At 16.7% G+C, this 11,848-nt stretch overlaps 4 protein-coding genes across 4 annotated transcripts in view; 1 reads left to right on the top strand and 3 right to left on the bottom strand.

Moving 5' to 3' along the window:
• PGAL8A_00249000 (conserved Plasmodium membrane protein, unknown function) overlaps window positions 1-900 on the bottom strand; it is a gene marked incomplete at both ends in the record, with an annotated part of 4,709 nt that extends 3,809 nt beyond the window's left edge. Inside the window, 4 exons of the mRNA XM_028671230.1 lie at window positions 108-179; window positions 282-339; window positions 450-602; window positions 859-900. Coding sequence (XP_028527903.1) covers window positions 108-179; window positions 282-339; window positions 450-602; window positions 859-900 — 325 coding nt within the window. The remainder of the gene's footprint in view (window positions 1-107; window positions 180-281; window positions 340-449; window positions 603-858) is intronic.
• A 1,018-nt stretch (window positions 901-1,918) lies between these two features.
• Window positions 1,919-2,689, bottom strand: PGAL8A_00248900 (conserved Plasmodium protein, unknown function; the record flags this gene model as incomplete). Its single annotated transcript, XM_028671229.1, has 1 exon — window positions 1,919-2,689. The coding sequence occupies one exon, from the start codon at window positions 2,687-2,689 to the stop codon at window positions 1,919-1,921; it is 771 nt and encodes a 256-aa protein (XP_028527902.1).
• A 3,796-nt stretch (window positions 2,690-6,485) lies between these two features.
• Window positions 6,486-8,189, top strand: CDPK5 (calcium dependent protein kinase 5, putative; the record flags this gene model as incomplete). Its single annotated transcript, XM_028671228.1, has 1 exon — window positions 6,486-8,189. One exon carries the CDS (start codon window positions 6,486-6,488, stop codon window positions 8,187-8,189), a length of 1,704 nt encoding a protein of 567 aa, XP_028527901.1.
• A 922-nt stretch (window positions 8,190-9,111) lies between these two features.
• On the bottom strand, window positions 9,112-11,460 carry PGAL8A_00248700 (conserved Plasmodium protein, unknown function; the record flags this gene model as incomplete). The annotated part of the gene is made up of 4 exons (XM_028671227.1): window positions 9,112-10,133; window positions 10,262-10,403; window positions 10,558-10,863; window positions 11,119-11,460. 4 exons carry the CDS (start codon window positions 11,458-11,460, stop codon window positions 9,112-9,114), a joined length of 1,812 nt encoding a protein of 603 aa, XP_028527900.1.
• Window positions 11,461-11,848: the final 388 nt, after the last annotated feature.

Genomic DNA, 11,848 nt, shown 5'->3' with positions numbered 1-11,848 from the left:
TTTTAAAAAAAAAAAAAAAAAAAAAAAAAAAAAATATGCCATTCTCTTATATGTCTTTTCTTATTTCAATTTTTTAAAAGAAACAATAATAATATTTTAGTTATTACCCTTATTTTTTAAATAAAAATAGGAAAAAGGAACAACAACATAAGCTTGAAATATTAAAATCCAAAACATAACTAAATAAAAGAAAAAATAAAATAATATTCCCATAAATGTAAAATGAATTACTTAGATTATATATATATTTTTTTTTTCTTCTTTTAATTATAAATGTTAACAATGATAAATTTTAGATACAATTTTTTGATTTATTTCAAAATTAGAAATTTCTAAGTTCTACAAAAAAAAAAAAAAAAAAATAAAGGTAAAAAAGAAAAGGGAAAATATTATACATAAAAATATTCCATGAAATTTTTAATATTTATTTTTTTTTTTTTAGATAATACTCCATTTGAAACTAGATAAATGTCTATAGGTATAAATAAAACTAAGATAAAACTTGTGCTTAAAGACAAAATAAAAGTTACTTCTATTAATAAAGTTGATTCATTAGCTTTCACAAAATATTTATAAAATATCCAACAAGATGCAAATATTAACTATAAAAAAAAAAAAAATGAAAATCATAAAAAAAAACTTTTTATATTGTTTCCTAAATACTAGTATTTATAATTGTTATTAATATTGTAGTTATATTAAGAACCATATATGTTACTTTTTTTTTTTTTTTTACTATATTGTTTAAAATAAATTTTTTCTATTATCAAAATTATAATTTATATATATATATATATATGCATAAATATGCTTATCAATTATTCCTATTTAAAATGTTAGTAATTTCAATTAACTAACCAAGATAAAAATAAAAAAAATAAACCAAATGATGATATCCATTAGAATTTTATATTCCTTCTATTATTTATATGTATTTTTTTTATCACATTAATTTTACTTGAATTTTTCTCTAAAATTAATTTTTATTATAAAGTCAACATTTTTAATAAAAAATATATTTGTCCATATATTTTTGCGAAGAAATTTAAAAATAAAATTGGAATTTTTTTTTTTTATTTATAAGGAATATTGACTATTTATTTTGAAAACTTATTTATGTTAAAATTGATATCTAGTGGCATAAATAATATAAATTATAACAAAAAAAAAAAAAAAAAAATAAAATTGGCCCCTCATAAGAAAAAATTATTCCATGATATTTAAAGTTGGAAAATTTAATTTCATAATATTACTTTTTTAAAATAAAAAAAAAAAAATTTTATATAAAATATATTATTAAATTAAAATTATTAAATGTTTTTAAGAATTTTATAAAAACAAAAGATTAATTTTATATATTTTAGCATATAAAATAAATAAAAAAAATTCAGGATATTGTATCTCACATGTATCATACAAAGAAAAAAAAAAAAAAAATGAAATAAATACAGTAAAATCAATTTAAATAAATAAATATATATATGTTAAAACTAAAACAAGAACAACAAAAAAAAATTTATTAAGAATGAAACAAAGAAAAAAGTATATATTCTTGTACATCTCAAATATAAATTTAAGAAAAAGTATTGTTTTCGCATACACACAGTTATTTTATATTAATAAAAATTTTTTGTTTTTTTAATAAGTTCATTACTTCAAAAATATTTATTTTTTATATGCTAAAAAAAATTTCAATAAATTTTCTTAAAAAAAAAAAAAAGAAAATATAATAATTTTAATTTATATTATTAATGCTTTGTGTATCTTCAAGTCTTTTGATAATTTTCTTTCAAATTTAAAAAATATACAAAAATTAATAGAAAAAGATAAAAATGTAATTATATATATATTTGTGTCCTAAAAAAAAGCTTTATCATAATAGTGCTTAATTTTAAATAAAATAAAAAAATATATTATATTAATAATCTATTTTGAAAGAAATTATTTTTGTAGAATAACCTTCGTAAATTGTAAAATCATCTCTAGTCATTTTATTTTCATTTTTTATATTTCTGTTATAATCATCATATGATATCTCATAATTTTTTAAGTCATTTTTATTTTTTAAGCTTTCAGGCTCTTTAAAATATAAATTTGTTCCAATGCTAGAAGTCTGAATACCTTTAAATTTATATTTATCATTTATTACACATTGAGGGTTTTCAGTGAATATATTTTTTAAAGTTATACTATTAACTTCAAATGGTATATTATCTATAATATTATTATCTAAACAGCTTTCACTTTTTTTAAGAGTGCATTTATCGTTATCCACTAATTCTTTATTAGTTTCATTAACCATATAAGAATCAGAATTTATAACATTTTCATTCATTTTATATTGAACCTCTCTATTATTACATTGTTTATTATTTTCTTGAATATCATAACTATTACAATTTACGTTATTGTCGTTTTTATTAAGTATAATATCATTATTCAAAGTTTCTTCTGTATTATTATTATTATCTTTAGTTAAATCAATTTCGATTCCATTTATATCATTAATTGTATACTGGTTTGGTAAGTTATTTGAATTTGGTATTTTTTCAGGATGTTCACTTTTCTTCTTACGAAAAATATTTAAATTTTTTAATTTATTTTCATCATTATTTAATTGTGGAAAATTTAGCATCACCAATGTTTCTTCAACAGTAGAATCCGAATCGTTTTCCGAATAATTATTCATTTCAAAAAAAATAAAATATATTTATATATTAACATATTTCAATGTATTTTACTAATATTAAAAAAAGAAAAAATTTTATCTTTTTATTTTTTTTTTATTCTTAAATATGCACTTTATTTATATGTTGCATTTAAATAAACTAATGAAAAGTTAAAATTTTATTTTTTAATTATAAAATTTTATGAGAATTCTATTTTTTATTTAGCTATATATTATTTTTTTTCTTTGTTTATTTTTTATGCATTATGTTCTTAATTGAAAAAAAATAATTTAAATACACCATTTACGATTATTTATATCAATATTGAACCTCTGATTATTTCAAATATTGTATAATTAATAATAAAATTGCAAATATTTTTTTATTGAAAACATAGTTTGATATTTAAAAAATATAACATATAAATAATTTATATATAAATTTATGACATTTTTGCTCTAATACTTTAAAAAAAAAAAAAAAAAATAATATGATTTAAATATTTTTTGTAAATTATAATATCAGTTTAAACTTAAAATTTTAACTATTATATAAATGAATACTCTATAAATTCATAGATTATTAAAATTAAAAAAAAAAATAAAAGAATTAAAATAAATTAATAAAATGGAGTAATTTCCTCATTTAAATTAAGCACATTAAATAAATGTGCCTAAAATACTTTAAAAAAAATTTGAAATGGTACATTAAAATGTTATGCATACAACATTCTCTTTTTTTTAAATAAATTGCAAAAAAATTTTTTTTTTTCTTTTTATTTAATATTTACTTTATTTATGCCAAAAGAAGATTTTTGATGTATATCCAAAAGAATAAAAAAAAAAAAAAAAAAATGATATTAATTAAAATAATAAACGTTTTATTTATTTACAATTTTAACATATCAAGTGGAATTTGAATATTTTATTAAAAAAGAACATATGTAAATAATTTTTATATTAACATTCTATTATTCATTTGACGATTTTTCAATCATATTTGCTTAAATATTAAAAATAATTAAATTTTAAGGAAATATAAAATAGAATTATTCTGATGATTAAAAAATTATGAGGTAAATCCTTATAAACTTTGGTGAGATAGAATTATTTCTAATTTATATATTTTTTCTAATTATTTAGCCGTTTCTATATATAAATAGAAAGAATAATTTAGTAATTAATCAATTTTTTATTAACACAAAACTTCAAATAAAGTTATATGGTTTTAGATTCATTTTGTATTAATGTTTTTTTTATAAAATATGTTCGAATAAATAGGAAAAAAATAATATATTATAATATATATATGCACTATTGAAAGTAATTAAAAAAAAATAATTTTTTTGAGAACAGCTATTTTTTACTTATATATACAATAATGTTTAATTTAAATGTAAAATATATTGTCATTTTATGAATCAAGTTTTCTGTTGTAATAAAATAGAAAAATAAGTATTATGATCCTTAATAAAAAAAAAGAAAAAAAAGTTCATATAAAATTTTTATAAAATTGAAAAATTCATTATGTTACAAAGAATTATAAATTTAAACCTTATTAAAATGTATATATGCATAATTAAAGAAATATAAATATTTTTAAAAAAGATTCAATGGTTACAAGTATTAATATAAATATAATAAATAATTCCTTTTTTCTTGTTTTTCTTTCATATTTTTACTTTTTTCTACATTCATGATATATTATTTTTTCAAAGTTTATTTAAGCCATTTTTTGTTTTTTTGCTTTATAAACTCTTTGTATTTACTATTCTTACATGCAAAATTTTACAAAAAAGCACTAAAAAAAATAAAATAAAAATTATACATTATTACGCACGTTAATATATCATTTATTTATTTTTTTTTTTTTATTTTTACAAAACAGAAAAATATGAGAGTTGTTAAAAAAAAAAAAAAAATGTATTGTTCTTGTGTGCAGATTGATCTAAATATTAACAACAATCTATAATAAATCCAAAAAAAAAAAAAAAAAAAAAAAAAAAAAATTATATTCGTGTAACAGGATTTAATCAAATAAATAATAAAAACAAAATATGAACATTAATTTTCATTTTTCATTTCTATGAATTAATGTATAATAATATAATTTTGTTATCTTTATAAAATAAATACTATTTTTTTTATAAGGATTTTTTTTTTTTTTTTAAATTAAAAATAATTAAAACTCTTGTAAATTTTTTTTAACATATATATTATTATTATATGACTTTTTTAACTATTTTAAAATTAATTGTGGTTTTACTTTTTTTAAAGAAGCTAAAAGTAATTATGTGTAATTTTATTTAATACATAAAAAATATAAAAAAGAGAAAAATATACATGGCTTTTAACTTCTTAGAATTTTTTAATTATGTATATTTTTTTCATTAAATATTAAAAAAGAAGAATTTAATATATATATATATATATATATAATATATATATATATATATGCAAGTAAATTTGGTAGATGCATATGCTTCTTTTTTTTATAATATTGTTTTAAATCATTTTTTTTTCATTAAATAAATTAAAATTTTTTTCTTTATAAGAGAATTTCTTTTAATTAAATGTTATAAATTACATTCCTTTTTAAAATGTAAATATATACTATAAAATATATAAACATTTTCAAAATTAAATAATTATTATGCCATAGATAGTATGCAGATTTACAAAAAAAAAAAATTTCATTTTTATAAAATAAAAGAATAAAAATTTATAATATTCACAATAATTAAATCTTTTTTTTTTTTTTTTTTATTTAATTAAATGTTTATATGCTTGCTTAACATTATTTGAAATGTCTAAATTGTTCTACAACAAATTTTAGAAAGTGATAATAAAAAAATAATATTGATTTATTTCTCTATAATGTAGAAAAATTAAAATTAAAAATATATGTATTTCATAATGCTAATCAATTTAAATTGATTATTATTTTAATTTTTTATCAAGAATAATTTATATTTTGAATGAAAAACTAGTAGAATATATTTTTTTTTTTTTTTTTTATTGTGATTCATACTTTTAATTAACATGATTTTTTTGTTAATTTATAACCTTACACATTTATGCTATCATAGTATTTTTCTTTTTAATTTTATAAAATTTAAAAATTTTTTTTTTGCTTAGACTTTTTTTTAATTTTTTTTTTTTTTTTTTTATCTATTAACATCAGCATATAATATTAGTAATTTTCTTTCTCCTTTTATCTTATTTTATTGTGTTCCATATATTTGTTTATTCATTTTTCTCTTTTTTATGTGTTATCTAAATTAAAATTATAAAAAAAATTAATTAAAAAAAAAATAGAAATGTTTAATTTTCGTTATAAAAAGTTAAAAAATTATGAATAATTCTAATTTTTTTTGTTCGTAAAAAAGTACGTAAAATAATTTATTCATATCGTTTAGTTTCCGATAATAATTAATTCTAGACAGAATAGAATTGTATTATCATATATAAGTTATGAATATTTTTTAATTTTTATAAATTATTTTATTAAACTTTTTATATTTTTTTTTTCACAATATAAATTAAAATAATGAAATAAAAATATATTTTAATAGTGCATTAAAATGTTAAAATATTTATTTTTAATTTTTATTTTAAATGAGTGTCTATATATATTTGAATGTACTAGTATAATTAATACAATACAATAGTTTTCATTTTTATATATACATATTTCTTATAGAAATATTTAAGAAACTTTAAAACCTCTTCAAAGAATTCAATTAAATTATTAGAAAGAATAAGAATTTATTTTGATTTAAGAAAAGAACAGTAAATCTACAAAAAAAGCAAAAAAATGAAAGAGAGAAAAGTCGACGATGAAATATTAACCAGAAAGGAATTGAGACAAAATAAAAAAGAAAAGGTAGTAAATATGAAAAATGTAGGAATGAAAAGCAATACAAAAAGCACTATGGCTGATAGTGATGAAGATTATTCAATCATAACATTATGTACAAAGTGTTTATCAAAAAAAATAGAAGATAATAAAAATAAAATTATTTTAGATAGTAAAGCTTTTAAAGATAATAAACTTAAAAATCGCTATAGCTTAAGTAATACAGATCCATTATCTCATCATTTAAATTTATCTCCTTATTTTGATAGATCACAAATAATTCAAGAAATAATATTGATGAATAATAATGAATTAACAGATGTGTATGAATTTGACAGATATAAATTAGGAAAAGGATCTTATGGAAATGTAGTAAAAGCAGTAAGTAAAAAAACAGGTCAACAAAGAGCTATTAAAATAATTGAAAAAAAAAAAATTCATAATTTAGAAAGATTAAAAAGAGAAATATTAATAATGAAGCAAATGGATCATCCAAATATAATTAAATTATACGAAGTATATGAAGATCATGAAAAATTATATTTAGTATTGGAATTATGTTATGGTGGTGAATTATTTGATAAAATTGTTAAATATGGAAGTTTTTCAGAATATGAAGCATATAAAATTATGAGACAAGTTTTTTCAGCTATCTATTATTGTCACAGTAAAAATATTATGCATAGAGATTTAAAACCAGAAAATATTTTATACGTAAATGATTCTGATGATTCACCTATCCAAATAATTGATTGGGGTTTTGCAAGTAAATGCATGAATAATCATAACTTAAAATCAGTTGTAGGAACTCCTTATTATATAGCACCAGAAATACTGAGAGGAAAGTATGATAAAAAATGTGATATATGGAGTAGTGGGGTTATTATGTATATTTTATTATGTGGTTATCCTCCATTTAATGGAAAAAATAATGATGATATATTAAAAAAAGTAAAAAAAGGAGAGTTTGTTTTTGATCCTAATTATTGGTCGAGAGTTAGCGATGATGCAAAAGATTTAATACGTGAATGTTTACATTACAATTATAAAGAAAGAATTGATGTTGAAGGAGTATTAAATCATAAATGGTTTAAAAAATTTAAAAGTAATAACATAGTTATAAATAAAAGTTTAAATAGAAAATTAATAGAAAAATTTAAGGAGTTTCACAAGTTGTGTAAAATTAAAAAACTAGCTGTGACTTGCATTGCTTATCAATTAAACGAAAAAGAAATAGGAAAATTAAAAAAAACTTTTGAAGCATTTGATCATAATGGAGATGGAGTATTAACTATCTCTGAAATATTTCATTGTCTAAAAGTGAATGATAGCGAATTAGATAGAGAATTATACTTTTTATTGAAACAACTAGATACTGATGGAAATGGATTAATTGATTATACAGAATTTTTAGCTGCATGCTTAGATCATAGTATATTTCAACAAGATGTAATTTGTAGAAATGCTTTTAATGTATTTGATTTAGATGGAGATGGAATAATTACAAAAGATGAATTATATAAAATTTTGTCTTTTAGTGCTGTTCAAATTTCTTTTAGTAAAGAAATTATTGAAAATTTAATAAAAGAAGTTGATTCTAATAATGATGGATTCATTGATTATGATGAATTCTATAAAATGATGACTGGAGGAAAAACGTGATAAATATATATATATATATATATAAAATTTGTTATTAGGTTTATATATTTTTTATTTTTATAACTAATATGAATTAAAAGAATGTTTTCAATATAATAATTTTTAATATTTTCTTTTTTTTTTTTCATAAATGAGTTTTCATTGAGAATTCTTATTTTCCGTGTTTTTTATTTATTTTCTCAAATTAGATATTTTAATTTTTTTTTCTTTTTTTTTTTTTTTTTTTCTCCGTTATTATATTTATGAAACTTTTACTATTTGGGATTTATAGGAATTTTTTTTATTAATATTTTAATTTTGTGCTTTGATTTTTACATTTTAATTTTTTGTCAATATATATATATTTTGTATTATATAAATTATTTTTTTTTTTTTTTTAATTTTTTTTTCTTTTTCTTTTATTTTACTGTAATTCTAAAAAATTTTTTATTTAAAATTTTTTTTTTTTTTTTTTTTTTCTGGAATGATTTTTTTGTAGATTTGAATTACTTTATTATTTATTTTATTCTTATAATTAATCCATTTGTGTTTTATTAACATGTATTAAAACATATTTAAATTATTATTTCAAGCTAAAGTATTATCATTGATTATATTTTTACATAACAAGAAACCTTTCTATTTTTAAAAATAATTACCACAATATTTTACGAGAAAATATGTGCCTTTATAAATATATATGTAAATACATGTAATTTGTAAAAGAATATTAATAAACCAAATGCTATATGAGAGAAAACATAAAAATAAAAAATAGGAGAACCTGAAAAAAATTCTAATTTTATAAAAAATAATATTTCTTAAAAATGGAAATGTATATATATTTGAATACAAAAATTTTCCTCTTATTACAATAACTAGAAAAAATAATAAATTTTTAATATTATTGGAGTTTATATAATTTCATATTTCATTTATTTCTTCAGATTTTTTTTTTTTCTGTAGAAATTTGTTTGTCAAGAATTATCATGTTTTTTTCTAATCTATCGTATGCATTTTTTTTTATTTCATCCCATTGCAAGTTAGAAATCATACTTCTATTTTGAGGTTTTGTTTTTTTTTTAAGAATATTAAAATCATTTTTAAGATCAGTTAATTTTATTTTTATATAATTATACTTATTATCGCTTAATATCTTTTCTTCATATGGGCACATTTTAACAGGCATGGAATAAATGTCTACATCATTAACAATATTGAAGTTTCCTCTTCCTTCCATACCTTCATTAAAGTAAATTTGCTCACGCATTGGTATTACGTTCATATCATCTATATATGAATATAAAGGATAAACTTCTTTATTATCACCAATAACTGGATTTAAAACTTCTATTTCTCCAAATACCCAACCTAATCTTCTTAATGTAGTACAAGCAAAATAAAAATAATCAGATGGCCATGTATGGTTTATATAATAACTTAATCTTTCTTCCAATATTTTTGATCTATGTGTTATATAGCAAACCCTTGCATTTGCCTCTGATAATTTTGTTTCCTTTATCAGATATTCAATAGAATTCATTATTTCTTTTTGTTGTTCTTCATTATATTTGTAAGACTGTTCATAAAATTTTATTTTAGTTTGGCATAAAACAATTAATTTATGTAAATAATCAAAAATATCTCCAATTTCAACTATTTCTTTTATTGTTTTAATTTTTTCTCTATATCTGTCTTCTAGGTTATAAAATCTTTCATTCAATTTAATTATTTCTTGTTTTAAATTCTTATTATTTAATACTATTTTTTGATATCTTTCATTGGTATTATAATTAATTAAAGTTAATTTTTCGGGGTTATTACAAGCCTCTTCATAAGTTGCCATTATTTCGTTTAATTTTTTTTCTAATGTTTTCTTTTCATTTTTTAAATCATTTATTAATTTTAATTTTTTTTCAGATTCATCAGTTATCATTATTATTGTTTCTTTTAATTTATTATTTTCTGTATAAATTTAAAATTTTAAATGTTTTACAATTATTTAAAAGTTAAATTATAATTATACTTTATATAAATTATAATTATATATATATATATTGTTATATTTTTATTTATGATTTTAATTTTAATACCTTCCATTTTTAAACCTAATTCATTGTGTATAAATTCCATTTCAGTTATTTTTTTTTGAAGAAATTCATCTGCACTTTTGATATTTACCTCAGATGCTATTTGTAAACGTTTATTCTTTGTTCTAATATTCTCTATAGTTGCCTGATTTTATTAAATTTCATACATAGTTATTACCAACATATATATATATATATATATATATATATATATATATAAATGTTTTTTTTTTTTTTTTTTTTTTTTATTAATTCCAAAAAAATATTACTTTTTCTTTTATTTAATTTTTTAAATATACCTTCAAGGAGTTTATTCTCTCTTTCAGATTACTGATTTCTATTTCCTTATTTTTTATTTCTATATCATTTAGTTTTTTAATATTATCTATATTATTTTTTACTTCTTCATTTTCTTCTTTTATTATTTTAATATTATTATTAATACTAGAGAAATTAGAATTGTTCAAAGTATTAAACCATTTTTTTAGAACCCCTTTATCATTTACATAGAATAAATATGTTTGACCATCAGTATGATCAAGTGTTTTTATTTGTATTATATCTTCATTATTCTTTAAATTAAATTCATCATTTTCTTCAATTATCTAAACATAAACTTAGAATTAATAATTTAAAAAAAAAGAAGTCTATATTATTAATATTTTTTCTTTTTTTTTTTGTGAGAAACAATTAAAAAAAAAAAAAAGAAAAATAAATAAGTAAAAATATATAATTAATATTAGAATAATTTATATTAGAATAATTAATATTAGAATAATTAATATTAGAATAATTAATATTAGAATAATTAATATTAGAATAATTTATATTAGAATAATTTATATTCTTTAAGGAATTACTTTATTTTTAAGAGCTACATAATAATTAATAATTTTGATTTGACATCCTTCTAATAAAAAAATAGTATCTGGTCTATAGTCTCCTTTTAACTTATATACATAAAAAAAATTAGCTTTAATGAAGCAAAAATATTTTACCCATTTATTATTTATATTATACCCTTCTTTAGAAATAGTAGAATCATTATGAATGTCATTTATTCTATTATTTTCAAAACATGAATAAGGATATTCTTTAAAATTTTTTTTTTTTTTTAATCTATACATATAAAGATTACCTGAAATTGACTTTTTTGCAGAATTACAATTCCCAAAAAATATTAACGAACTAACATCAAACATTTTTTTTTTTTTTTCTATTATTAATCATTATAATTAAATTCTAATAATAATATATTAATTGTTTGCAAAAGAAGAAATAAAAAAAAAAAAAAAAAAATATATAAATACAAATACAAATATAGTATTTTTTTTTTTAACAACAAAAATTTTGTTTATAATATACAACTTATTTGAAATATATACACAACATAAATATTTTTATATGCAAACTTTAAATCTAAATCATACGTATAGCACCATTAGGCACACTTTCATTTTTTTTTTTTTTTTCTTTTAACAAAAATTTAAAAGAAATATATTTTTAAATTCTTCATAACTTTGTATATATAATAATACATACACTATTATTAATATTTTATTAACCATAAGATAAATTAAAAAAAAGACA

This window comes from Plasmodium gallinaceum (assembly GCF_900005855.1).
Source record: "Plasmodium gallinaceum strain 8A genome assembly, contig: PGAL8A_v1_76, whole genome shotgun sequence".
NCBI lineage: Eukaryota > Apicomplexa > Aconoidasida > Haemosporida > Plasmodiidae > Plasmodium > Plasmodium gallinaceum.
The sequence above is the reverse complement of the archived record's forward strand: the minus strand, read 5'-3'. Positions and strand labels throughout refer to the sequence as shown.